This window comes from Hyperolius riggenbachi, chromosome 3 (genome assembly GCF_040937935.1).
Source record: "Hyperolius riggenbachi isolate aHypRig1 chromosome 3, aHypRig1.pri, whole genome shotgun sequence".
NCBI classification, from domain to species: domain Eukaryota; kingdom Metazoa; phylum Chordata; class Amphibia; order Anura; family Hyperoliidae; genus Hyperolius; species Hyperolius riggenbachi.
Genome location: NC_090648.1, coordinates 136,031,800 through 136,057,935, shown reverse-complemented (window position 1 = coordinate 136,057,935; position 26,136 = coordinate 136,031,800). Strand labels below are relative to the sequence as shown.

General features: G+C 42.8%; 1 protein-coding gene across 1 annotated transcript in view; it reads right to left on the bottom strand.

Annotated features, from left to right (window-relative positions):
* The window catches only part of ADGRA2 (adhesion G protein-coupled receptor A2), a 241,145-nt gene extending 215,585 nt beyond the window's left edge, over nucleotides 1–25,560 (bottom strand). Inside the window, exon 1 of the mRNA XM_068274957.1 lies at nucleotides 24,993–25,560. Coding sequence (XP_068131058.1) covers nucleotides 24,993–25,234 — 242 coding nt within the window. The 5' untranslated portion in view covers nucleotides 25,235–25,560. The remainder of the gene's footprint in view (nucleotides 1–24,992) is intronic.
* Nucleotides 25,561–26,136: the final 576 nt, after the last annotated feature.

Genomic DNA, 26,136 nt, shown 5'->3' with positions numbered 1-26,136 from the left:
GCTTTTTCCGGTTCCCAAATTTTCACAGCAACCATTTTGCATGTGTATAGATAAGGGTACAGCTGCAGGCAAGCAGAGCTGTACAATATGTTTCTGAATAGTTCCAACTGTAACACTTATAAATTGCACTAATCAACTCGATTGTATTAAATATTTGCCCCAGCTCAACTCAGGCATTAATATTTCCAACACACGGTAAAGACAGACATTTTGAGGAATTCACAACTATCCTATAGACTAGTGTTGCTGCGGCACCTTTCAAATGACATGCTGCTTTAGGTTTCAGTGACCATCTGATCTCAGGGAACTCACAGGATGATCACCATCACCTAACCAGTTCATTCATGCTGTTGATGGTACATTGCACTGTGTGGAAACAGACCACTTGTGCTAGTAATCCCTCTGCAAAGCAGCCACATTCCTTGTAGGTTTCCTGTAGCTGATCTCACATCTGTCCTTTTACAGTTTATCTTTCTGACCCCCCCCCCCCCCACCACCACCACCAGCAGTCAAGCCCCATCGGAATGCATCTGCTGAACACATTACAGGACTTTGGTCAACCCTAGAGTCACCACAGATCAGTTACTGGGAGGGTCAGAGGTCGCCATTACAGGTGATAAATAATGATCCTCTGCCAGAGAGGAGATATCAGGGGATCACGCTTGAACAGAGAGGAGGATTTAAAGCAAGAGGGAGGATTAGCAGGGTGAAATGGAGTTTATGGACCAGACAAAAACTTCAAGTGATGATAATTCCAAATTTTCTGGTTCTCTGTTTGGATTTGCTGAGTGTAAACATTGCAGGACAACTGGATGAATATATCTGAGCTAGATGTCTTTTCTAGATGGTATAACTGTGCCACACTGCGTAGAAACGCTAAATTGTGTCCAATGCACAGTTAAGCCCAGGTGGCCAAAAATGACACTTTAATTGCGTAATACTTGCGCGATTTGCATGTGGAAAATCACTTTTAGATGCAATGGACTTTCTCACCGTAAGAATACATTTCTAATCATCATAGAAGAGCTTCTAGCCTTCATTTCTGTAACAGCCAAAGCAAAATACTTCTTTGTTATCTATAAACCCCACATATGTCTCTTAGCAAGCATTTCACAGAAACAAGCTTCAACAGTGGTAAAAGCCAAACACAAGACAGGATTCCCATAAAAAAACGATATGGGTGCCCATACATTGCTTGATTTTCGGTATGCTCCAAGTGTATGTGTACCCCTCGGTCCCATGGTGAGTGTTGCAGGTGAGCAATGCCGCCGTGACTCCTCCCCTCGTTATGAACTGCCACCCTGAGCGCTTGCACCATGTGACAACGCCGCATGTTCTGACATACAACATTCTTGTCAGAAATAGCCGAAACCGGCCACCAAGAATCATATACAGTGTGTGATTTGCAGACTTTGCAAATCAATCCCTGTCATGCACTGATCAGGACCACCAGTCTGAAACAGGCTGTCTGCATGTGGGGTTGATGTAGCTCTGTAAAATGTATAAGCTACAGGCTTGCTATACAGGGTAGGAAGGTAGTGTAGTGTTCTTTTACTGCTTGCAATGATGCACATTTGAAACTCTCGAGGACTACATAAAATGGCAAGGAGGGCCACATTCGGCCCACAGGCTTGAGTTTGACACCTTTGACCTTGAGGAAGGACGTTGCTGGAAAAGCTTGTAGCATTCTCACTTTCAATGCACATATACTTGATCCTTTAAAGTGGACCTGAACTCTTGCACAGGACTGAAGTCAAGCATAGTGAAATGCACCCTGTGTGTATTTAGAGAGTTTAGCTTGTCTAATTCCCCCTCATTTGTGTCTAATCACAAGCTGTATTTTTATGTCAGCTAAGTCAGCTGCCTGCTACGGCAGAGAGGCTAACAGGTAAACGATATTCCTTCCGATCGTTTTTTGGCTCGATTTCTCATAGAAGTGAATGGAAAAAGATAAGAAAAACTAGCGGAAGATAAGAGGATAGAGCGGAGAATCGATCGGAGAAAACGATCGGGTGGAAAATCAAGCGGAAAAATGTATCGTGTGTACCCAGCATAAGGAAGTACATTACACAGTAAAAAAATGTTTTAAAATGTAAATGAATCTGAATTCATTGGCTGCATTTAATGATATTAGTCTTCCTAAAAAACGACAATACTTTGCGATGTACCCATACTGTACAGGTTGGAATTACAGCACATTGCGTACGTTAAAAAGGGGCGCTGGGAAAAAAGGGCGCGGGGTTTTAAACGATAAGCATGGATAACGTTTAAAAATGTATTGTACTGTATTTCGTTTAAAATTAATGTTTTATAAAGTTATAAATCATTAAATAATGTGCATTAAATCGGCAATTGTAAAAACGTTAATCATTCGTTTAAATAGTGAAACGTATAATAACGTTTAAAAAAAAATTTACTAAGTAACCCTCCCTGTACCTACCCCTAACCCCTAGACCCCCCTGTTAGTGCCTAAACCTAAGACCCCCTGTTGGTGCCTAAACCTAAGACCCCCCTGTTGGTGCCTAAACCTAAGACCCCCCTGTTGGTGCCTAAACCTAAGACCCCCCTGTTGGTGCCTAAACCTAAGACCCCCCTGTTGGTGCCTAAACCAAAGACCCCCCTGTTGGTGCCTAAACCTATGACCCCCCTGTTGGTGCCTAAACCTATGACCCCCCTGTTGGTGCCTAAACCTAAGACCCCCCTGTGATAAGCATTAATAACGTTTCAAAAACATATTGTGCGGTTTTTTCGTTTAAAAATAATGTAAAAAAAATAAAATTGTACTGTTTTTCGTTTAAAAATAATGTTTGAAAAAAATATTGTACTGTTTTTCGTTTAAAAATAATATTAAAAAATGTATAAATCATTAAATAATGTGTAATCATGAGAAGCAGTAATAAAACATTAAGTCTCCGGGCGCCGCTTTTAAAACGTTATTTTTCTCCGGCGCCCTTTTTTCCTATCGGGCGCCCATTAAACGATATTTATTATGGGAGTGAATGGCGGCGCCCGATTTGTCCACTAGCCTCCTGCGCCCTTTTTTACTGTTACCCAGCACATTACCTGGTCTGGGTCTGTCTGCGTTCTGTACGATATGAAGGTGAGTTTATGCACAGGATTTTTGCTGTGTATTATTTGGCAGTGTGCCAAGGTAGGGTTAATATCAGCGTGCAACCTGCATTGTAAATTCCTTGTGTCTCAACCCGTAATAGTCTCTTAATCATGACCATAATCCTATTGAGTTTCCATTCATGTTGTTTGGATTGAGGAAGGCTCCCTCCTTCAAGGGCAGATACAAATGTCATTTCAAACTAATCCCCTTTTGAACCCTTGTGTTGGGGTGAGGCAAGTAACCCCTGCCTTGTTTTCTCTACAGGCTGATTGCTGCACTCCAAATGAGCCTGACCCCTGCCTGGATTAAACAGCTTTCCTGCCCTGCTCTCCTCTCCCATTGCTTTTGGAGAAGGGGGAAGACCATCATCTACTATAAACAGGACAGAACTTCAGGAACTAGGGCAGAATACAAAATCTGAAATATAAATATACTGAACAGTAGCAGCAAGATACTACACCTTTATGCAAAATTAAAGTTTTTTTTTTTAATTATGTATCAGGGCTTATTCACAGTGGGACATTGCGTTGTAATGGGATGTTAACCACTTCAGGCTATTTATATTAGGCTATTTTCATAGGCTTAATCCCCCCTAGTGACCAGGCTATTTTTTACAATTTAGGCCACTGAAGCTTTAAGGGCTAGGTCGCACTCGGCGCTTGGAGCGCTGCTGGCCCGTGAATGTGTTCGGCTCCGCAATCACAATTTTAAGTAAAATCTTGCGATTCTGCCACGATTTGCGCTTAATAGAACAAGAATCACAGAGCAATCGCCCCCAAAGCGCTGCATGCATCGCGTTTGCAATTAATCGCAATAAACATTGGTGCAGCAATCAGGGCCCACCAGCAGAAACCCCTGGTGGTGGGCAGAAAAGGGGGGGGGGAATCACTTGTGTGCTGAGTTGTACGGCCCTGTAGCGAGCCCTAAGGGCTGGTTCACACTCGCCGGCGATCAGCAAAGCGCTGCTACAATGTATCTCTATTCACATTCACACTGCAGTGGTTGCGATTTCGATCAAATCGCAAACACGCTGCATGCAGCGTTTTGGGGGCGACTGCTCTACTATTCTCGTTCTATTGAGTCACAAGAGCAAATTGCACTGAATCACAGCAAATTGAGAGATTTGGGCTGCCGAATCACGGTCGCGGATGCAAAAGGAATTACAGCCATAAAATACTTTGCTCTAGGAAGCAGTTCTCTGCCAGGAGGGGATAGATAAAAGGGCTTGATTCACAAAGCGGTGCAAACTGTTTAGCACGGGTGTGCTAAACAGTTAGCACGTGAAATGCTTTTCGTGGACTTTTGCGTGTGCAAAGTGCCACGATTCGCGCAATTGCGGACTTTTGCGCGTGAATCGTGGCAAATTCCGCGCGCAAAAGTCCGCAAAAAGCACTTCACGTGCTAACTGTTTAGCACACCCGGGCTAAACAGTTTGCACCGCTTTGTGAATCAAGCCCAAAGGGTCAGTTGTTCATATATTTGAGCATTCTGAGACACAGAGACAGACTGTTACATTCAGCTGAGACAAAACAATAAATCTCCTTTTTTTTTAAGTTTTTAAACATAACATAAAACTGTGGGATATCTAAATGTCATTTTTAGGAGTAGGAGGATAGATACAATGGTTTATCTCTTCAGTTTGTTTTCACATATGTATCACTTTAACCATTGGTTTTGCCCGTCAGGAATGAGAGTTCTGAGGGGTACAAGCAGTGTACAGATGTGTAATGTTGTTATGGGAAGGGGAGGAGGAGCAATGGTGCAGCGCACGGGAGAACGGCTTCTGATGGACAGGGTAAGTAGTGGAACAATGTGACTGGGGGTTGTTGTTGTTTCAAGATCTGTCTGGGGTGTCCGTTCGTTTCTATGTGCTCTGTATGTGCGTATGTGAGTTAGTTGGTATGTTTTCGGTATGAGAGTGTGTGTCTATATGTTGTGTGTGTGTGTGTGTGTGTTTTATGCATTCTGTAGGTCTATGTGTTCAGTATGTGAATGTGCGTGGTTATTACGATTCTGGATGGTTACAAAATACTGTAAAAATCTATTATGACATCTTCAGCAGTTCAACCTTTTCATGAATTATGTGTATTATAAAGTCACAGAAAGGAAAAGGCCAAAGCTGGAAAATAGTACAGTGTCTCTCCTCCTATGGAGACGCCCACAACAAGGCCATGTTCCCTCTAACAGCACCACTTTTACTAAAAGTGGAGATAAACTCCAGATGTCATCAGAATAGGCTCACCAATCAGCTATTCTCAGAGACAAACCACATTATATTGTTCAAATCGCTGGGTTCAGTTATGGGCACCAGCTCTGACCAATTTGCTATAATAGTTTTTCTCCTAACACTTGCAAAAATTATGCACCTCATCCTCATTTTTTTTAAACACTCCTCAGGTGAAAGTAGAAAGATTTCACATCATCATCATCCTGTATCTTTAGTATGTCAGTAACCCAGAATACACATGCATGGCAGCAGCACTAGAGATTTATTATTTATTGTATTCATAAAGCGCCAACATTTTACGCAGATATTCATTTTACTGCGCTTACATTTTTCCCATAGAGAATTCACAGAAAGTATGTCATCATTTTGACCAGATGACTTCATGTAATCATTTCTCACGTCTTCCTGTTTTACCTTACACAGAAATAAGAAGTGACATAATCAGGGGTGTAACTATAAGGCCCCTTTCACACTTCCAGGGTAAATCTGTATTACGTTACCCTATTTTACCGCAAGAGGCTGCAAAAGCAATGAAAGTCTATGGAGATTTTCACACTTATTGTGGTCCCTTGTGGTGCGCCAGAGGTATCCGGCCCGGCACAAGGGCAACAGCGCGTTACTGAAAGAACGGTGCTTAAAGTTTCACAGCATCAGAACTTTGTTTCTCTTATACAAGCCTCATTTTTAGCTGCACAAAAGAAAACTGCCCGGGCTTTTTTCCCCTGATGCTGTGCAAAGCATGATGGGATTTCTGATTTTGTTGTTCTCGTTCTGCTGTTTTGGTGCAATTTTTTTTTTTTTTACATTTTGAATTTGACATTTGAAGCCTAGTGCGTGCAGCTGGGAGGGGTAATCAGGACACAGGATAGTTGGAACTGTGTCTCCTGCTCCTTGTCACCTCCTTTCAACCAAAAAGATGGCTGCCCCCATGAATCACAAACATTTGCCTGTTCTTTTAAAACAGGGTGGGTAAGAGATTATATTACCTATCTATTCATGTAACTTGATGACAGTATGTTTGTTTAGGCTGAAGTTCCCCTTTAAGGTAATGGAAGTCTATGGGTGACGCAGGTAGCGTAAACCAACAGTGCAGTGCGTTGCAGTGCACAGGCGCGGACCAATAGGAATCCCAGTGACGTACTTCCTGCATAGCATGGAGTACATCACTGAGCGGGGGGCGGTGCTATGCATATGACATTGTCGGCGCACTTTGCTGCAGGTTCATATGCTTGTTATTTTTTGTATTGTGATGCAATGCGGCAGAAGCATCACATCCCACCATAACACAAAAATATTATGTAAAACTGGTCTAAAGGTGCAGTCCCTACAATTGCAGGGGGCCAAGAGATGTGGTGGTCTCCAACTACTAACTTTCTCTTCATCCAGATCAGGTGTTGCTTTGGTCACATTTGTTATGGGGGAGGTGGTGATAATGCAAAACAAAAGTCAGCCTTCTTAAAACTGAAGGTATTTTCAAATACCTTCTGTTTTTAGGAAGGCAAACTTTTGTTTTGCATAACATTTTAGTAAGAGGGCCTTTGGTCCTTTGGAGCCCCTTACACACTCCTAGGAGATCTGGTCCACCATGAGCTTGCTGGGGAATCTGTGATCATAATGATCACACATTAGGAGTCTGCAGGGTGGATAAGACAGCCAGGGAACTAGCAGCTTCCAACGAGTCATCGTCCTATGTCTTCACTGGAGGAGTCATGTAATACGGAGTCAATAACCTGGAACTGAATAGTAGCCAATGAGGTCAGACTTTCTTACCTGCATGCTTGTTCAGGGATATTGGAAGTAGTAAAGTCAGGCTCTTAGCATGGGAACTAGCTAGGTAAAAAAACAGGCACGTAATGGCAGCGCCCCTAATTCTACCATGACCAATTCACTTTAATTTTACACATGAACAATTATTCCGTCAGTACTGCACTCACCATCCTGTTATTATAAAAAAAGAAGAAAAAAAAGCTTCATTTTTTGGAGGCTTGAGGAAGCAGGGGCTCCTGTTACAGCCTGGAATAGCAAACTCTGCCCAGGCCCAGAGAAATGAAAATAAACAGCTCTCGTTCAGAGTTATTTTCCGTTCTGTACCTTTCCGGGAGCGTCTAAGCGTCTGTTGTTTTTACGGAGATCATTTCACAAAGCCTATGGATCTCTCACTCCCCCACGCAGATATTTAATAAACCATTTCTATGCCAGAGGGGTCCAGCGGTACAATATTTGGAAATAACAAAGGGCATGGACAATGGAATGAGTGGAGGGAGCAGGAAGTGAGCGAGGTGGAGAAGTGGGGAAGCCAGATAACAAAGAAAGAGATGGAGAAGGATGCTGGGCAAGGGAAACCAGCCGCTACAGGGAGGAAATAGATTACATGGAAGTGGGAAGAGTACAGTACAAGAAGCAATGGCTTCTGCGCCGCTCCACTATGGCCTAATTACCCCTAGAAATAAGTTGTCATTACCGCTGCTATTCTTCCATTACACTAACAGAAGTGTGGCTGCTTCATAAACCACAGAAAGGTATGGGGCTAGGTGCACACGTAACACAGCGTGAAATGCTGCCTTTTATATCCAAATTTCATTTTATGTTGTGTGCGTATTTGCTGCATTTTTAGTGCGCTTGCGTTAGTTTTTTTTTTTTTTTACCACAGCTGCGTTTTTTAGGTGTTTTAATGCGTTTGTGGTTCCCATATACAATGCGTTTTGTTAGCTGTTTTCATGCGTTTTACTGTTGCGTTTTATGCTCTTTGGAAGCCCTGTCCTGTCCTCATTTGTCCCCCTTTCAGGACCTTTCTATGTAAATATATATATTTATCTACTTAAAAATGTGTTTGATGGACTCTAAACTTTATTCCCATCCTTAAAATTGATTACTAACTTTAAAATGTTAATATGAAGGAAAATGAACCAGGATAGAAAGGACCAGTGTGGTTTGAATTATTAAAAACATATTTTTCTTATGAAATCTTTATGGTATGCGTGACTGAGGTGTGACACGGGCGTGATCAGGGCAGCACGGTGGCGTAGTGGTTAGCTCTCTCGCCTTGCAGCGCTGGGTCCCTGGTTCGAATCCCAGCCAGGGCACTATCTGCAAAGAGTTTGTATGTTCTCTCTGTGTCTGCGTGGGTTTCCTCCGGGCACTCCGGTTTCCTCCCACATTCCAAAAACATACGGATAAGTTAATTGGCTACCCCTAAAAAAAAATTGGCCCTAGACTACAGTACTTACACTACATAATATAGACATATGGCAATGGTAGGGATTAGATTGTGAGCTCCTTTGAGGGACAGTTAGTGACAAGATATATATATATATATATATATATATATATACATTGTACAGCGCTGCGTAATATGTCGGCGCTATATAAATACTAAATAATAATAATAATAAAATCAGGGGTGTGGCGGGGGCAGGGCTTAAGTGTCCCTCTTTCTCATCTCAAAAAGTTGGGAGGTATGCAAATGTCCTTTCACAAACTTTGCTAAGTGGGACCAAACCATGGAGAGCGAGCAACAGAACAAGTGAATGTCATAGGTCATCTCCACAAGCGCTACCTTGTATATAGGAAGCCACCTTGCCTCTTGCTGTTCAGTTACTTGCAGAGATGTATGGTAAAATCTACTCAATAGACATTCTCATACTCCAGAGATTCCAGTACAACAGCTGCGTGTGGTTCATGGGTTCACCCGCTCAGACCTAACCCTTGACCTGGAAGCAATAAACTATTTGTAACGCTCATCATGCTCTGACTCTTACTCTGGTCCTTGAGCAGTTTAAGAAAATATTCCAGCAGTTTGAGGAGCAGCATGGGGAAAGGCCATTACCCCAGAATACTGAGGTAAAGATACATTCTTAGTGGCTACACCAAAGCCGAGATGCTCACAAACATGTTAATGGCAGGCCTCATGCTGGCTTTACACATTAAACAAACAGGATAAGAATGGAGACAACACTTGCAGTAAAAACCCACTTCATACGTTTGTTTTGAATGGATCATACCAGCAATAGATCAGTCCTCCATTCCTCACTCTATACACCTGAATTATACAGGGTAGGTACACTTCAGGAGTATATTGAGATTTTTCACAAGCAGACAAAACAAATGTGGGATATCTTAAAAAGAGATGTGCAAGGAAATTTCCATACATTCCCCCCAAAACCTCTGGGATCAGATCATATCCTATATTATAAACCCCAGTGTCGCTGCCTCCTCCTCCTGCGTGTCCCTGTGTCCGTGCTTTTGCCGCATGCACGGCTTTTGCCGCATTCCTCTTAAAAAAAGTGAACCCGAGGGGAGCATGATATGGGGGCTGCCATATTTTTTTTTTCCTTTTAAACACCACCATTGCCTGGTAGCCCTGCTGATCCATCACTGGCTACAGTAATGTCTGAATAACACCAGAAACGAGCATGTAGCTTATCTTGTCAGATCTGACAATATTGTCAAACACCTGATCTGCTGCATGCTTGTTCAGAGTCTATGGCTGAAAGTATTGGAGGCAGAGGATCAGCAGGACAGCCAGGCAACTGGTATTGCTTAAGGCTTCTTGCACACCAAGACGTTGCATTAGGTGGCACGTTAAGGTCGCATAACGTGCACCTAATACAACGTATGGTGCTGCAAGTGAGGACGGTAGAGTGAGCCGCGTTAGGCGGCTCGAGTCCTATAATGTCTCCCAGTGTGGCGCTGATTGGCCAGCGGGACCACGTGATGCGGAGCGAGACACTCCGCATCACGTGGTCCCGCTGGCCAATCAGCGCCCGCCAGTGCAGTGAATATTAAGTAGCCATGTGCGCGGCTACTGTAGCTGGCTCTCCCCGCCTCCTCTCCGCCCCCCACTGCGCATGTGCAAACAGTCTAACGCGGCTATAGCCGCTCCAACGCCGTAGCATGCTGCACTTTGCACAGAACGTGCAGCGTTACATGTAACGCAACGTGGGCTGTGTGAACAGCCCACTTGTGTTACATTGCTGTGCGTTGGGGGAGCGTTACAGGCGCACTAACGTGCGCCTGTAACGTCTTGGTGTGTAAGCAGCCTAAAAGGAAATAAATATGGCAGCCTCCATATAACTCTCACCTCTGGTTCACTTTAAACAATACGAGTTCCCTGACAGCCATGCTGATCAATCTGGCTGCAGTATTGTCTGAAAAACACAAAAAACAAGCATGCAGCTAATCTTGTCAGATCGGACAATAATGTCAGAAACACCTGATCTGCTGCATGCTTGTTCAGGGTCTGTGGCTGAAAGTAATAGAGGCAGAGGATCATCAGGAAAGCCAGGCAACTGGTATTGCTTATTAGCAAATAAATATGGCAGCCTCAGTGCGTACATTTGAAATCGGCGCCGGTAGACTTGGGAGCAGGATACAGCGGTATATAGCTGATCCTGCTTCTGCACAAGTCCGGGCCGATTTAATTACTATTCCCCCTCCAGGCCGACATGGATAGTGGGGGAATGAAATAATTCGGCTTCCAGCGATTGCTGGAGGCCGAATTATTATGTTTTTAAGCAACTTCGGCTCTGTCTTCTGACGGAGCCGACGTTACTCACTGAGCGCTTCAATAGGAATGATTCCTATTGAAGTCTATGGAGGCGCCGGCTGCGCCCAAATCTAGCAGCGCTGAAAAGCACTGCTCCGGCCTCAGTTTCCCTCTCGCTTCACGTGTCCTTTAAGAACTATTGAATTAATCTACATACATGTTTTTGGACTGAGGGAGTTGAAATCCCACACAAAGATGGTAAAGGTGCATACACACTTCAGACTATAGTCTTTGGAAAATGAAAGATCACAGACCAATCTTACCACCTTTCATGTAGTATGAGAGCCATACTCTACACAGTCTTTTCTATGGAGCTTAACTCCCAATCAGAAAAAAATCTTTGCAAGATGCTGCACACACAGATGCTGTACAGACACAAAAGATCAGTATCTGCAAAAGATCTGTTCCTGCCAAAGATCCATTCCTGCAAATTGCAATGATAGTCTATGAGATCTGCAGATCTTCATACACACATGATTTAACTGACATTCATCTGCAGATCAGATCCACCAGGATGGATTTTCAGATCTGCGGATGATTGCTTGATCTGCATATGAATGTCAGTTAAGTCATGTGTATGATGATCTGCAGATCTCATAGACTATCATTGCAATTTGCAGGAATGGATTTTTGACAGGAACAGATATTTTGCAGATACTGATCTTTTGTGTCTGTACAGCATCTGTGTGTGCAGCATCTTGCCAAGATTTTTTTCTGATGTGGAGTTCAGCTCCATAGAAAAGACTGTGTAGAGTATGGCTCTCATACTACATGGTGGTAAGATTGGTCTGTGATCTTTCATTTTCCAAAGACTATAGTCTGATGTGTGTATGAGCCTTTAGACTATATAAACTCAATGCAAATTATGTCAATGCCCGGTATCCAGTGTGAGCCGGTAGTACTGCAAGATCAGAGACCACTCAGACACCATTATAGTTTACTGGTTGCTTAAAGCCTGAACGGTGCAATATGATTGGTTGCTGTGAATAAAGCCTCCACCTTTTCTCTGGTTTTGTATTTTAGTTCCTCTCCATCCCTCAGGCAGCATTCAGTCTCTCCGGAGCCCCTGACATTATGACATAGTTACCTGCAGCAGGAAAGCTGGATCACATCACTGAAGTCAGTTATGACAGTCCTGTTACAATAGGACTCTTTACATGTCTTCAGCGTGAAGAAAGACTGATACAAAGTTTTTACTTCTATAATAAGCTATTCTCCCTGTACGCCGGTATAGAATTACACTGGCTGCATAAGGTACATTGTACGACTGTTCTGCCACATCTGGAAACACTTGAGTACTTGTGAGTCTGGACGTGTCACACACTGAAATAAGAAAAAAAAAGTCTTACTGCACCTATCCATACAGCTCAGCACAGCTGAAAGAGGCTGATGTGTAGCACATGAATTCCTACAGCTCCATGTTTATGTACTAACAGAAGGCTAGAGGCAGTGGCAGTGTTCAGAATTTAATCACTTATTGGTGCAAAAATGATTGTAAATGTATTCCCTTTTCTTTGTGTCAGCTTCGCAGAATATCTTAGATATGATCAGATTAGGCATTTCTTCTTCTTACAACACACTGGTCCGTATGGTTTGCTTAATTGTACTTTTTATGAGAATTTATATCTGTCTTCTACTCCTTGTAGGGGAGTAATTTCTCAACTGTATTCACATATGATTGGGTTTCCAAAGGATCTAAAAACTAAAGCCACAGAGGCATGGGAAGCAGAGTTGCACCTTGTTCTGGACCAGGAGGATTGGTATAAAATTGGTGTAAGTTCTCCTATGATTAGGGATATTGCAATTAAACTTGCCACTAGGTGGGATAGGACGTCCTTAAAACTCCATAGAATTTTTCCTAGCGTTTCCCCATTGTGTTTTAGGGGCTGCCAAGTGGAAGGCTCTTTTTACCACATATTTTGGGAGTGCTCTGTGGTGAATACAATTTGAGAAAGATTAAAAATCGATTTAGGTTGCTTTTCTTCTACTACAATTAGGGCCTGTTTCAACTACATGCAGATTGGATGCAGAATGGATGCAGAACAACTGACTCCAATGACCGCCTATGGGCCTGTTTCCACTAAACGCAATTTTTCCATAGGCATTCATTGGAGTCAGTTTTAAGCCTTAACCTTCCTGGCGGTAACCCCGATCGTAGTTCGGGGTAAGCCGCGCAGGAGGTTTTCTCAGGCCCTGCTGGGCCGATTCGCGTAATTTTTTTTTTTTGCTGGACGCAGCTAGCACTTTGCTAGCTGCGCCAGCACACCGATCGCCGCCTCTCCGCGCTCGATCACCGCTATCCGTCGCGCCGTGCCGCCCCCCCTCCAGACCCCCTGCACTGCCTGGCCAATCAGTGCCAGGCAGCGCTGAGGGGTGGGCCGGGACTCCCAATGACGTCACGACGTCGCTGACGTTGGTAACGTCATCCCGCCCCGTCGCCATGGCGACGGGGGAAGCCCTCTAGGAAATCCCGTTCTTTGAACAGGATTTCCTGATCGGAGCACCGAGCAGCGGCCCTGGGCTCGCTACATGATTTAAAAAAAAAACAACTGCTGCGCTGCCTCCTGGCGGAATTTTTTATACCGCCAGGAGAGTTAATTAAAGCGGAATATAACCCTGCATTTCAACTTTGCTCTAAAACATTATTTACAGTATATTATATGCAACCAGCATTTTTTTTTTACTAGACCAGCATTGGAAGGGTTACACAGAGCTTTAACGTTCCTGGAGAGAACTGCAGACGCATCCGAAGCTTACATACATTTTAGTTACATAAATGTATCAAAGTGTTGAATGTGACTCACTCTGACTGAGAAGGAGCTGGAGGACAGCCAAAGAGTGTGTAACATTTATCACTTGTTACATTCTATTTAGTTAAATGTATCTATCTGAACTTCTGCATATCTCTCCACGGAACTTTAAACCTCTATGTTTAACCCTTCCAATGCTGGTCTAGTAAAAAAAAAAAAAAAAATGCTGGTTGCATATAATATGCTGTAAATAATGTTTTAGAGAAAAGTTGAAATGCAGGGTTATATTCCGCTTTAAGCTTGAGGCTCACCATGGTCACTATGGTCTACTGTTAGCTCCTAATGAAAGTGTACCTAAATGTTGGGAGCGGCTGTACTATGTGTGTTTATAAAAAGTGTACTAAGGGCTCATGATTACTATATGTTTGAACGTTGGAGCCCGTTGTATGGCTCCCTGGAATAAAATACACCTTCAATTCTATTTTGGGTTCTGGTTGAACCTGATGGACGGAGGTCTTTTTTCAATAAAACCAACTATGTATAGCATAATGCATACATTTAATAGAAAACACCTGTTACTTGGGGCAACAGATGAGGCTGATTGTTAAAATATTGGTTATGTTTCCATTTTCTCCTAATCTAAACCTCACTAACCCCCCCCCCCCCCCCCGTCCTACCTAAGCCTAACACTAACCTCCCCTATCTATGCCTAACATTAACCTCCATCGTCCTACATCTATTACTAGCCACGAACGCCCTGTGCTTGGCTATTTTATAGTCAAAAACCCTGTTGCCCAAACTAACCTCCAGCGATCGTAGCCAAACCGCCGAAGCTGAACAGCACTCATCTATACTATAGCTGAAAAGAATTTGCCAAGGTGCCGATGCTATTCGGAGTCATCCATGCTAGCTGAAGGTTGGCTTTACACCCCTTCCACATGTGATAAACACTAACAAAAGTACCATCTTCCAGGAGCCATAATACAAGTGCAACCAGCATGCCGCCAAGACTCCCCCGATCATAAAATGTAAAAGTGTGACCAACAATAACTTTTGCTCTAGAAGGGTGGCCACTGGGAGCTAGTCTTGTCTAGGTGACTCAGCAGGAAACCTTGTAGCCCATCAGCTGCTTCTAGCAATTTAGTTGAGAACACTAATTTTTTAACTAAACTTTTAAGAAATAGGGGACTCGGTGGGGAACACCATCAATGCGTTCAACCAAATAGGTTGAGTAAAGTTGCCCGATGCCCAGGGGCCAAAGTGTTTATGTAGTGAATAGCCGTATTTGCTCGATCCCCTATTTTATGCAAATTGCAGAAAGCAGGAAGCAGCCAGGGGTCACCTAAACTAGACTAGCTTTGTCCACTGTATATGAGGGAACAAGAAATGACCTCCCTCCCCAATTGGCAGGGCTGTCCCCCTACTGTTACACCTCTAGCTGAAGGTCTGCTTTACCATAATGACAGGCTGGCCATGGGTGCGCAGATATCACCAACAGTTACGGTGGGTGGCAGTGGGTGAAGCAGTAACCCATCTTCAGACACACCAGAAACTTCTACATTTCTAGTTGTGAGTTGGACAGATGGCAGCAGTGCTGTACCTAATCTGATCCAAGTACCTTCTTCAGCCAGCTTGGTATATAATCCCTATCTAGGAGGATGTCATCCAGAAGAAATACAGCACTTTATTCTCAGAGCGGAACTCATAAGTGTTCCAACAAGTGTTAACAAGAGCAAAAGCAACACAAGAGTCAGTCCTGATAACCCCAGAGAAGACAGAAGCTGTATCTTTTCCAAGTAGGAGAACCCAGAGATAAAGAAACATAATACACTGCTCTGACCAGCCATCCAGACCGCCTCTCAGGCTCTTTAGACAGCAGAGATAAATATACATTATATCTAGATGCTCATTATATACCATGGCCTGTAAGTGCCTATCTGTGCAATAGGCCACAGCTGTCAGTCACTCCTTCCACACACCAGTACCAGAGATACCATGGTGCCTATTCAGGTCCAATCCAACAACACACGTCCATGTTCTGTAGCAAATAACAGCTGGGAAGCAGTTAAAGTGGACCTGAACTCTTGCACAGGACAGAAGGAAAACAGAGAAATGCACCCTGTATGTATTTAGAGAGTTTAACCTGTCTGATTCCCCGTCATCTGTGTCTAATCACAAGTTGTAATTTGATCCCTCAGCTGTATCAGCTGACTGCCATGGCAGAGAGGCCAAATGGAAAGCACAGGATGTTAACAATATGTCTGCTTCGATGAAAGAAGGAAGTAGATACACTGCAGATTTATTGCAGGATTTGTATCAGCTGTAACAAAGAAATGTTTTTCTTTAAAGGTTATTATGCTGTTGTGTATTTTTTAGAGCAGAGAGGAAGTTCTGAGTTCAGGTCTGCTTTAAATCAAACTGATCAGAATAAAGTTGGAAATTTGTACAGCAGATATTAGCCATTTGCTATTAATCAGAATAATTTGTTCTCCAGTTATTTATATGGTTTTGTGCTGCATCCTGTCGTGTTTTAGATTCAGTAAAGAAACTGCAGAACTGTCACATTTGGCATTCTGGGAATTGTAGCTTTATGGCAGTCTCCTAATGTTATGAAAACAGCAGCATATTTTTCACAACTATACACAATTGAAAAACCACACACTGTGTCACCTAATAATTACACAAACACATCCCAGATTCTAATGTGTTGTTGATTATACAACTTCAAACTTGTTAGCATCCCTCCTGGGGAATTCTGTCTACAGCTTTGGCTTCTCACTCAGCAGGATTCATTGTTTGAAATGTACCAACATATATATATATATATATATATATATATATATATATATATATATATATATATATATATATATATATATATATATATATATATATATATATATATATATATATATATATATATATATACACCTTGGAGAGATGGACAATCAAACTGCTATGTTAAAGGAAACCCAAAGTGAAAATAAACAAATGAGTCAAAACAATTGTATCTATCCTCCTAAAAACGACTTTCTGAATCCTGCAGATGTATTTCCTGTGTATCAGCAAAGGAAAGCATGTTTAATGTTGTATTGTCTCATATACTGACACAGTCTTTCAGTGTCCCAGAAGCTGAAATATACACTATTGACCATTCTATATCTATCCCCTGCACTCAGAAGCCGTTCTCTGCCAGGAAAGTGTTTTATGGCTGTAATTGCTCATCAGTGAGGATTACTTTGTAGTCTTACTTAGTCCTGACTTGAGAGAAACTCTCACTTCCTTACCTAAATGTTACCCCTTTAAGCCTCATCTACACGCTTAGATGAGGCGGCGATCCGGTGGCTCGATTAGCCGCCGGATCGCCTCTTCTGGGTCCCCGCGCGTACCCGCCGCGTACCCGCTCTCTGCGTGTGCGCCGGATTCGATACCCGCTCATCCCCGTGCCGCGCCGCTTATCTTGCGCTCGATTCCCTGCCATTGTCCCCTCGCGGGGAACGAGCAGGGAACCGGCGGTGGGGAGATCCGTCCTGTCGGATCTTATCAATCGAGCCGCATCAGCGGCTCGATTGATAAGGAACATTGCCGCCGCATCTACGCGTGTAGATGCGGCTTTAGGCAGAAAAAGAAAAAAAGGAACACAGCCTAGTTACCTGTATGCTTAGCAATGTACACGTGTCTATCTCTTCATGTCACGTCACTTCAGGTATTCTTTAAAGTAAATGTCAAGTGAGTAAAAAAAAAACGAAAAAAACAGGGAAGGTTTTGGATCCTCTCTCATTCCCCCCGTTCTAGTGCCTTCACCCCCACAAGTGAGTCATACTTTCAAAAGAAACAATGCCTCACTGATTTAGTTGCTCCTCACGTGTTAAGCGATTGTTAACGTTTGCGTACAAGCAGCCTAAATCGCAGTAAAATTAGCTATGAAACTAATTGCACTAATTGAGTAACGGGCCAAGGAACTGGCGTCAGCACTGGTAAAATCACCTTGCACATCCTGTAGTTTAGTGTACATGCCCCTATGTGACCTATTTATAATGGGGATGACCAGATGATCTTTAGATATGTAAGTGATAATCAGCTTCAGGCCTCTTGCACACTGCATGCGATTCCAATTTTTTTATACGTCCGATTTTTTATTCCGATTAAAAAACTTGCAGCATGCAGTACATTTTTTTTTAATCGGAATCAAAAATCAGATCAGATAAAAAAATTGGAATCGCATGTAGTGTGCAAGAGGCCTAAATGATCGGCATGTTTACACGTGTTCACTAGTTCCGCGTGATCACCATCCTTATTTATTAATTAGCACGATCACCACTTTATATTGTAGATCACCCCACAGTGTTTAGCGCTTTGCTTAAACTTTAGTCAAATAGGATTCTCCAGGTTCAAAGTGGAAAACAGAGCGTTTATTCCCATGTCCATTCGCCAACTTTGACACAAGGCACTAATCTTAAAAAGTGGCAATCCTCAGCCACAATAGAAGTCAGTAGTGCATATTTTGGGGGCACCAAATTTAGCTTGGACATGGACCAATCGCAATCAAGAGGAAGTACATTTGATTGGTACATTTGCAAACAAGCTGGAATTATAAGCATCTCATTGACCAGCCATATTCCTAAGCAATAATCTTCAGGAATGTACACAGGCATAGAGATGAGCCGAAATTTTGAACTGCTTTTATTACGAATGCGAAATTTAACATTACGACCCAAATTCGTAATTTCGTAATTAATTTTCAAATCGTAATTTACAATTTCGTAATCGAAATTTCACTCCCGTAATGACGAATTTCGTGTCTCCAACCGAAATTTTACTTTTTCAGGTTTGTAAGGGTTTCTATCCCTCTAGATGCCTAAAATGAATAGCACAGTCCTCCTCCTCCTCCTCCCTCTCTCTCTCTCTCTCTCTCTCTCTCTCTCTCTCTCTCTCTCTCTCTCTCTCTCTCTCTCCAGAGATCTGTAGTATTTCAAAACCATACTCACATTCATGACATGTCCAGGGATCAAACCCAGGCCAACCACATGGAAGACAGCTATGCTCACCACCATACCACCAAACACACACTAAATAGACTGCTAACCTAAATCTTACTTGTAGACAGTCATATGAGACACATGCTGGGTGCAGGGCTTTGTGATTGGACCATGGACCATGCGATAGAGTGAGGTGCAAAAATGAAATCATGCCTAGCAGAGGATGGTTTCACAATGCTAAATGCTAGGCTGGCTGTGGTGCAATTGGTTAGTGCGTCTGGCTGGTAACAGCAAGGTTACAGGTTCGATTCCATCCAGGCATGTCTTTTCCTTTTGCGTTCAACAGTTGTCCAAACAGAGCCAACAGAGCCCCAGATAGCCATGTAGAGTTAGGTCACAGCTAGCCTGGCTGTGGTGCAATTGGTTAGTGTGTCTGGCTGGTAACAGCAAGGTTACAGGTTCGATTCCATCCAGGCATGTCTTTTCCTTTTGAGTTCAACAGTTGTCCAAACACCGAGCACAAAGTTTTGCATGCGTAAAGTTTTACGCACGCAAAATACCCCATGGGGTTCAATGGCGCAGCGCGCGCACGCAAAAGGAAAAGACATGCCTGGATGGAATCAAACCTGTAACCTTGCTGTTACCAGCCAGACACACTAACCAATTGCACCACAGCCAGGCTAGCTGTGACCTAACTCTACATGGCTATCTGGGGCTCTGTTGGCTCTGTTTGGACAACTGTTGAACGCAAAAGGAAAAGACATGCCTGGATGGAATTGAACCTGTAACCTTGCTGTTACCAGCCAGACACACTAACCAATTGCACCACAGCCAGCCTAGCATTTAGCACTGTGAAACCATCCTCTGCTAGGCATGATTTCATTTTTGCACCTCACTCTATCGCATGGTCCAATCACAAAGCCCTGCACCCAGCATGTGTCTCATATGACTGTCTACAAGTAAGATTTAGGTTAGCAGTCTATTTAGTGTGTGTTTGGTGGTATGGTGGTGAGCATAGCTGTCTTCCATGTGGTTGGCCTGGGTTTGATCCCTGGACATGTCATGAATGTGAGTATGGTTTTGAAATACTACAAATGAGAGAGAGAGAGAGAGAGAGAGAGAGAGCGAGAGAGGAGGAGGAGGAGGAGGAGGAGGAGGAGTGGTTGGTTATTCATTTTAGGCATCTAGAGGGATAGAAACCTTTGCAAACTTTAAAATACTAAATTTCGTAATTACGAAAATTTGCGTAATTTGCGAAAATTACGAAATTTCGATTACTGCTAAAATCGTAATTGTAGTAATTTCGCGAAATTTCGGAAATTCGTAATTAGGTCATTACGCTCATCCCTACACAGGCACAGCACAGGTTCAGCTGAAGTCTGTCAGGCCCAGTGCACACCAAAACCACTAGCAGATCATCAAAACGCTAGCGTTTTTTGGAGCAGATTTCAGAGTGATTCTAGGCACCTTTAGAGACGTTTTCTAAACATGCCTAGCGTTTTTGGAGAGTTTTTGGGTAGCAGATTACAAATATTGTTACAGTGAAGCTGTTACTGAACAGCTACTGTAACAAAAACGCCTGGAAAACCGCTCTGATCTAGCGTTTTTCAGAGCAGTTTGCATTTCTCCTATACTTTACATTGAGGCAGAAACGCTTCTGCAAACCGCAAACGTGGGCCTAAGGCTGGATCCACACTATGGCCCAGTGCACACCAAAAACCTCTAGCAGATCTGCAAAACGCTAGAGGTTTTTGAAGCAGATTTCTGAGCCATTCTAGGCATGTTTAGAGACGTTTTCTAAACATGCCTAGCGTTTTTTGGAGCGTTTTTGTGTAGCAGATTACAAATATTGTTACAGTGAAGCTAAAGTAACAAAAGTGCCTGGAAAACAGCTCTGATTTAGCGTTTTTCAGAGCCGTTTGAGCTTTTCCTATACTTTACATTGAGGCAGAAACGCATCTGCAAACCGCAAAAGTGTTGCAGGACCTGCGTTTGCGGTTTGCTAAAAACCTCAAACCTCTGGTGTGCACTAGCCCATTGAAATACATTAGCCAAGCGTTTTCACAGGCGGAAGCGGTTTGAGGAAAGCTTCAAAAATCGCTCGGTGTACACCAGGCCTATGATGGGTCCATGCCGTAGATGGAAGACAGTGCATACACTGTACCGTCCACTGCACAAACACTTTGTTCAAGTCTGTTTGTTGCATTGGACATGTTCATAATAACACTGCTTTTATGACATGTATGACTAAGGATGATTCATGAGATGCAAATCATTTCTCCTTGCATTCAAATTTCAGCTGGAGCTTGGACCAATAAAAAGTGTCAGGAAGTTATTATGATTAGTCCAATTTCAAGCTGCCTATAATTTACATGAAATTTGAATGCAAGGAGTACTTTTTGCAAAATGCAGATCTGATGAAATCAAAATTTGATTCAAGTAATATAATGACAGATTGTGCATAGTTTTCTTGCAAACTTTAAGAAACTTTACATTTCTTCTTTGGGGATGATATTAAACCAGTGTAAAAAGTGGCTGGATAGTACTATATAATAGTTAAGGGCTCTGCCTCTGACACATGAGACCTGGGTTCAAATCTCAGCTCTTCCTGTTCAGTAAGGAGTCCTTGGGCTAGACTCCCTAACACTGCTACTGCCAAGTAAGTGCACCTTAGTGGCTGGAACACAAGGAAATTGATTGGATATGTTCTTTCGATAGATGACCTGTAGATTAGATCAAAGTGATTGAACTGACCAGGAATCAAAAGGAAAAGATCGATGCATTTTCCTGGTCGATTCCCAGCAGATGAAATTACCAGGAATCTATTCACCCAACATTTCTGATTGTTTCGATTTCAATAGATTTTGACCTGGAATTAATTGGAACTATCGATTTTCGTCAACAGGGATTGGGGCAAGAGAGGTGGTTGATCGATGGTCCCTAAAATTGTACTGCATTGAACAGAGCAACACTGAGATTTGATCAATTTACAATAGATGCCCTGCTTAAATCTATTGAATATCAATGTGGTAAGAATCAATCTAATCAGATTATGATTAAGCAGTGATTGATCAGTTTGCCACATCAGGGGAAATCTGTGGGTGCATGGCCTACTTAAAGGGAGCCCGATGTGAGAGGGATATGGAGGCTGGCACGTTTATTTCTTTTAAAATAATGCACATTGCCTGGCTGTCTTGTTGATCTTCTGACTCTAATGCTACGTACACACATGCGACAACGATCGTTCGTTGTCAACGACGAACAAACTTTTAATTGATGAAAGAACGACCTAAGTAAAGTTAGTTTTAAAAGGTGTGTAACGATCAGGTCGTTAGAACGAACGTTACATCACGTAAAAGCAACTATTGCGCCTGCGCATAAAAATGAAAAGTTCCATGGAGAAACAGTGAAATGCGCATGTCAAGTCTAGTACGAACGACCGTTTCCAACGATGTACTACTTTTGCAAACGATCGTCGTTGGAAAAAAATCCGCCAAGCTGGATCGTTCGTTTTTAACGATCTAGCTCGTCCGTCGTTAGACTTAATAGTCGTTGGCTGCTTTTTTTTTTTAAACGATCGTCGTTTGAAACGATCGGGGAACGATCGTTTCAAACGACTATAGTCGCATGTGTGTACGCACCTTTATACTTTAAGCCATAAACACTGAACAAGCATGCAGATCAGATGTCTATGACAAATCTGAATTAGCTGCATGCTTGTTTCAGGTGTGTGATTCACAGACTACTGACCAGAAAGATCAACAGGACTGCCAGGCAACTGGTATTGTTTAAAAGGAAATAAATATGGCAGCTTCCATAGGTCTCATCACACCTCAGGTTCCCTTTAACCCTTGGTAATCAGATCTACTTTTTTAATATTTGAACACAGTGACTTGAAATCTGATAGTTATTAGTCACTGTACTCACCATGACCAGTGCACTTCACACTTGTCACAGTAAGGACCAGAGTACATGTGTCCTGGTGTGTACCATCATTTAAAAACATGCTGCATTCGTACAGCGGTTGTGTTGCATCCATAATATGATTGTAATGAGTTTGCAGTGTTGAAAATGCACCAAATTAAAAAAAAATAATCATAGTTTGGAAACCTGTATCGCAAAGATTCCTCAAACATGGCTGGACTGGCCGTGCACACTCAAGCCCAAATATTCAAACTCAGCACTACCCAAAGGTGCTCCGACAGCCAATAATGAACAGGATTCACTGTGGAGGTGGGAATTCAAAAAAACTGCAACTTTATACAGCAATTCAACCTAGGTTGTGACACTTCAGAAAGACCAATGACAACTTGACAGCCATGAAACACTATGCCATGAGCAACTAACATATATAAGGATGAAAGCAAATCTGAAATGAAGGTCATGTGACACCTTGAGTGAAATAATTGTTAATCAACAAGAGCTTATATACTGTACTAAGGCTTGGTTCACACATAGATCGGCTCATTTCGGGTCCAGTCCAGTCCTGTCAGGTTTGTATCAGTTTTCTATCAGTTTTACCTGCCTGGACTGGAAATATACACCTTTTATGTGTGAACAAAGCCATAGAAACACATACAAAATAGATACAAAACTGACAGGACAGGAATGGACAGATCTATGTGTGAATACATACAATAGAAACACATACAAAACTGATGTCAACTGTCAAAAACTGACAGGGCAGGACTGGACACCTTTTTATGTGTGAACCAATCCTTAGAGGTCCTTCAACACACAGGGCACTGCTTGACAAGTACATATGGAGGCTACAGCTCTTCCTATAGGCACTGATCCTCTGTATTCTTTACATAACACATACAGCAATCTGGTGCTTATAAATCTCTCATGGCAGACATTCCTATCTCGGCAAACCATACACCAGGGCTGAGCACACCCCAGGACTCCTTGCAGGAGTCAGGTAACCAGGGCCCCTTAGCAACTGCAACTGGCTCCTGAGTTTCTCTAATGGCTGTCAGTGGAGAAGGCTCCTAAAGGTTTCCTGCTGGCACCTGAATTCCATAGTAATTTGTTCACCCTGACCTGTACTGATGTGTAATTGCAGAGCCTTCTCTTCATTCAACTTCCTCCTTAGTACTAATGTTCAGTGATGTGACGTGAAACCCACAACAACCAAGGCTCCTCTCATTAGATTACATCAGTCACCATAATCAATGGATTTTACGTTTTTTTTTTCTGGGGGGGGGGGGGTTACTATTGGCAATGTGGGTTACAGCAAAGTGTTTGTTTTTTTTAGCTTGTTGCTCGTGTATTGAAAAATGCAACACATAATACACCATAAATACATAATCATAAACATGCACTTTTTCTGTAATAATCAACAACCATGATCACTTCATGTTTAACTGAAGGACATTTTAAAGGGTCCATTTACACTGAGGTGATTTGTGAGCGTTTTCACCGATTGCAGAATCGCTAGCACTCTGAAAAGTGCTAGGGTAATTAAAAGTATATGGCAGTGATCCCACTGCAGCGATCACCGATGAACGCGGTGCATTCATCGCTTTTTCGTGATTTTAGAATGATCTTAATTGAAATGTTAAACGCAAATCACGATCGCTCAAAAATCGTGAAATTATGAAGTAAAACTTAGATAAGGCTTAAGGTGGCCACTAATGATCCAATCTTTTTCATCCAATCTTACCATTTCTATGTAATAGAAGGTAACTGCCTGAAGTATCCATTTAGTATATTTACTCCATTTACCCTTATACTACATAGCTTTGGTAAGATTGGATGAAAAAGATTGGATCATTAGTGGCCACCATAAGGAGGCAGAGCAAGAACCAATAAGATAACTTTCACTGTACTAATTACTGAATTTCTGAAAGCAATAATCTAATCGTTCTTATGCACAACTAGGAATCTTTGCTGCTTTGCAGAATTCATATAGCAAGGACTACTGCACATTCATCCCCTCACACTATGAGTATATGCACCCATAGTGTTTCCTATAAGTCTGCCTTTTCTGCAGTCCTAGGAGTTCAGCCAAGGTCCTTATTCAATTCACATTTTCTCCTAGATGATATTTCACAACTAATAATCAATAATGAGTAAAATACTTATAATCCATCAGCAAGCAAGAAAATACTCAGGATAATGTTGACAGTACATTTTCAGTTGCAGATTGCTGAAAAGTTATTGTAAACATAAAATGAAAAATTATCTTTTAGGAGAAAACTGTAAAAAAGTGAATTGATACCTGCAAGTTCTCTACTCATCACATAGTAAATAATGCAAAGTTGACCTGTTCTTACACAATGTAACCCTTTGAGCGCCGTGTATGCCCCCCTGACATCTCCAGAGGAGGTCCCCAGCTGTCCTCTACCTACAGATCATGCAGCTGCGGGTTACTTACAGAGTGGCGGTCCTGTTGGGCAGCAGGGCAGGGTCGGGCACCTCCAGGAGATCCTCGTTGGTACACATCACCTTCTTCCTCTGAGCCCCGCTGGAGGTCACCCCGTGCTTGGGGCGATCCACACTACACTTGCAGCTGTGGATGAGGACAGGGCAGCCTTGGCTCCATGGTACAAGGCAGAGGAGGTCCAACACAACCAAGAGGCAGCTAAGTGCCCTCAAGCCGAGCATCATCAGTAACATTGTGTCCTTTATCAGCCCATCCTAAAGGTGCGGTGCCAGTCCACAAGTGCTGCCCTCCCAGCGCCAACAGGCAGGTAACAGGCAGGCTGTCTCCCTGCTCATAGAACTTCAGGAAACTTTGCTGTCACTGCAGAGTCCGGCTGCATGCTGCACATAAAAGGGGGTCACCATAGGTGGGGTTCCCCTGTGATCCCATCAGGGAGAAAGCGCTGATTCTACGCAGGGCTGCCTATATGATGGGATATAACGGATTGCATGCAGCCTAGAAGTCCTAGAAGTTCTCCCTGCTCTCCTATTACTGGAGCCCCTGCGCCTCCCACCAAACACACCCTCCACCCGGTCCTAGAGCCTCCAGCTAGGATACATTGCTCTCTGGCTGCAGCGCTCACACTCTAATCACAGGGAAGAGCCTCGCACACAGTCCTGCAAATACAAACACAGCTAGGAAGGATGCAGACTTGTGCTGCAAGCTAAGGAAGCTGCCTGTCCTGAAAAAATACTCTTCACAGGAATAGAGTGTAAGAAGAAATCCAGATGTTCATAAAGGAATATCCTATTCCTGTTTAGAAAGTCAGAACATGTTTTTAAGGCACTATAAATGATGGGGATGATAATACTAGAACAGTGGCAAAAGATTGTGCAAAATATAAATGTTAAGTGTACAATAAATACTGTGCGAGATGCAAATTACAAGGCTACATACATATGTACAACTATGATGCAGTAAGCAAAAAGGTTATACCCAATTGAATAATCCTAACATTTGTGTACCGCTTTTCTCCTGTTGGATGTGCTCAAGGGGCCACCCTGCAGTGTTAGGAAGTCTTGCCCAAGGACTTCTTACTGAATATAAGCTTACAATCTAATGCAGCCTTTCTCAACCTTTTTACCTTGGAGGAACC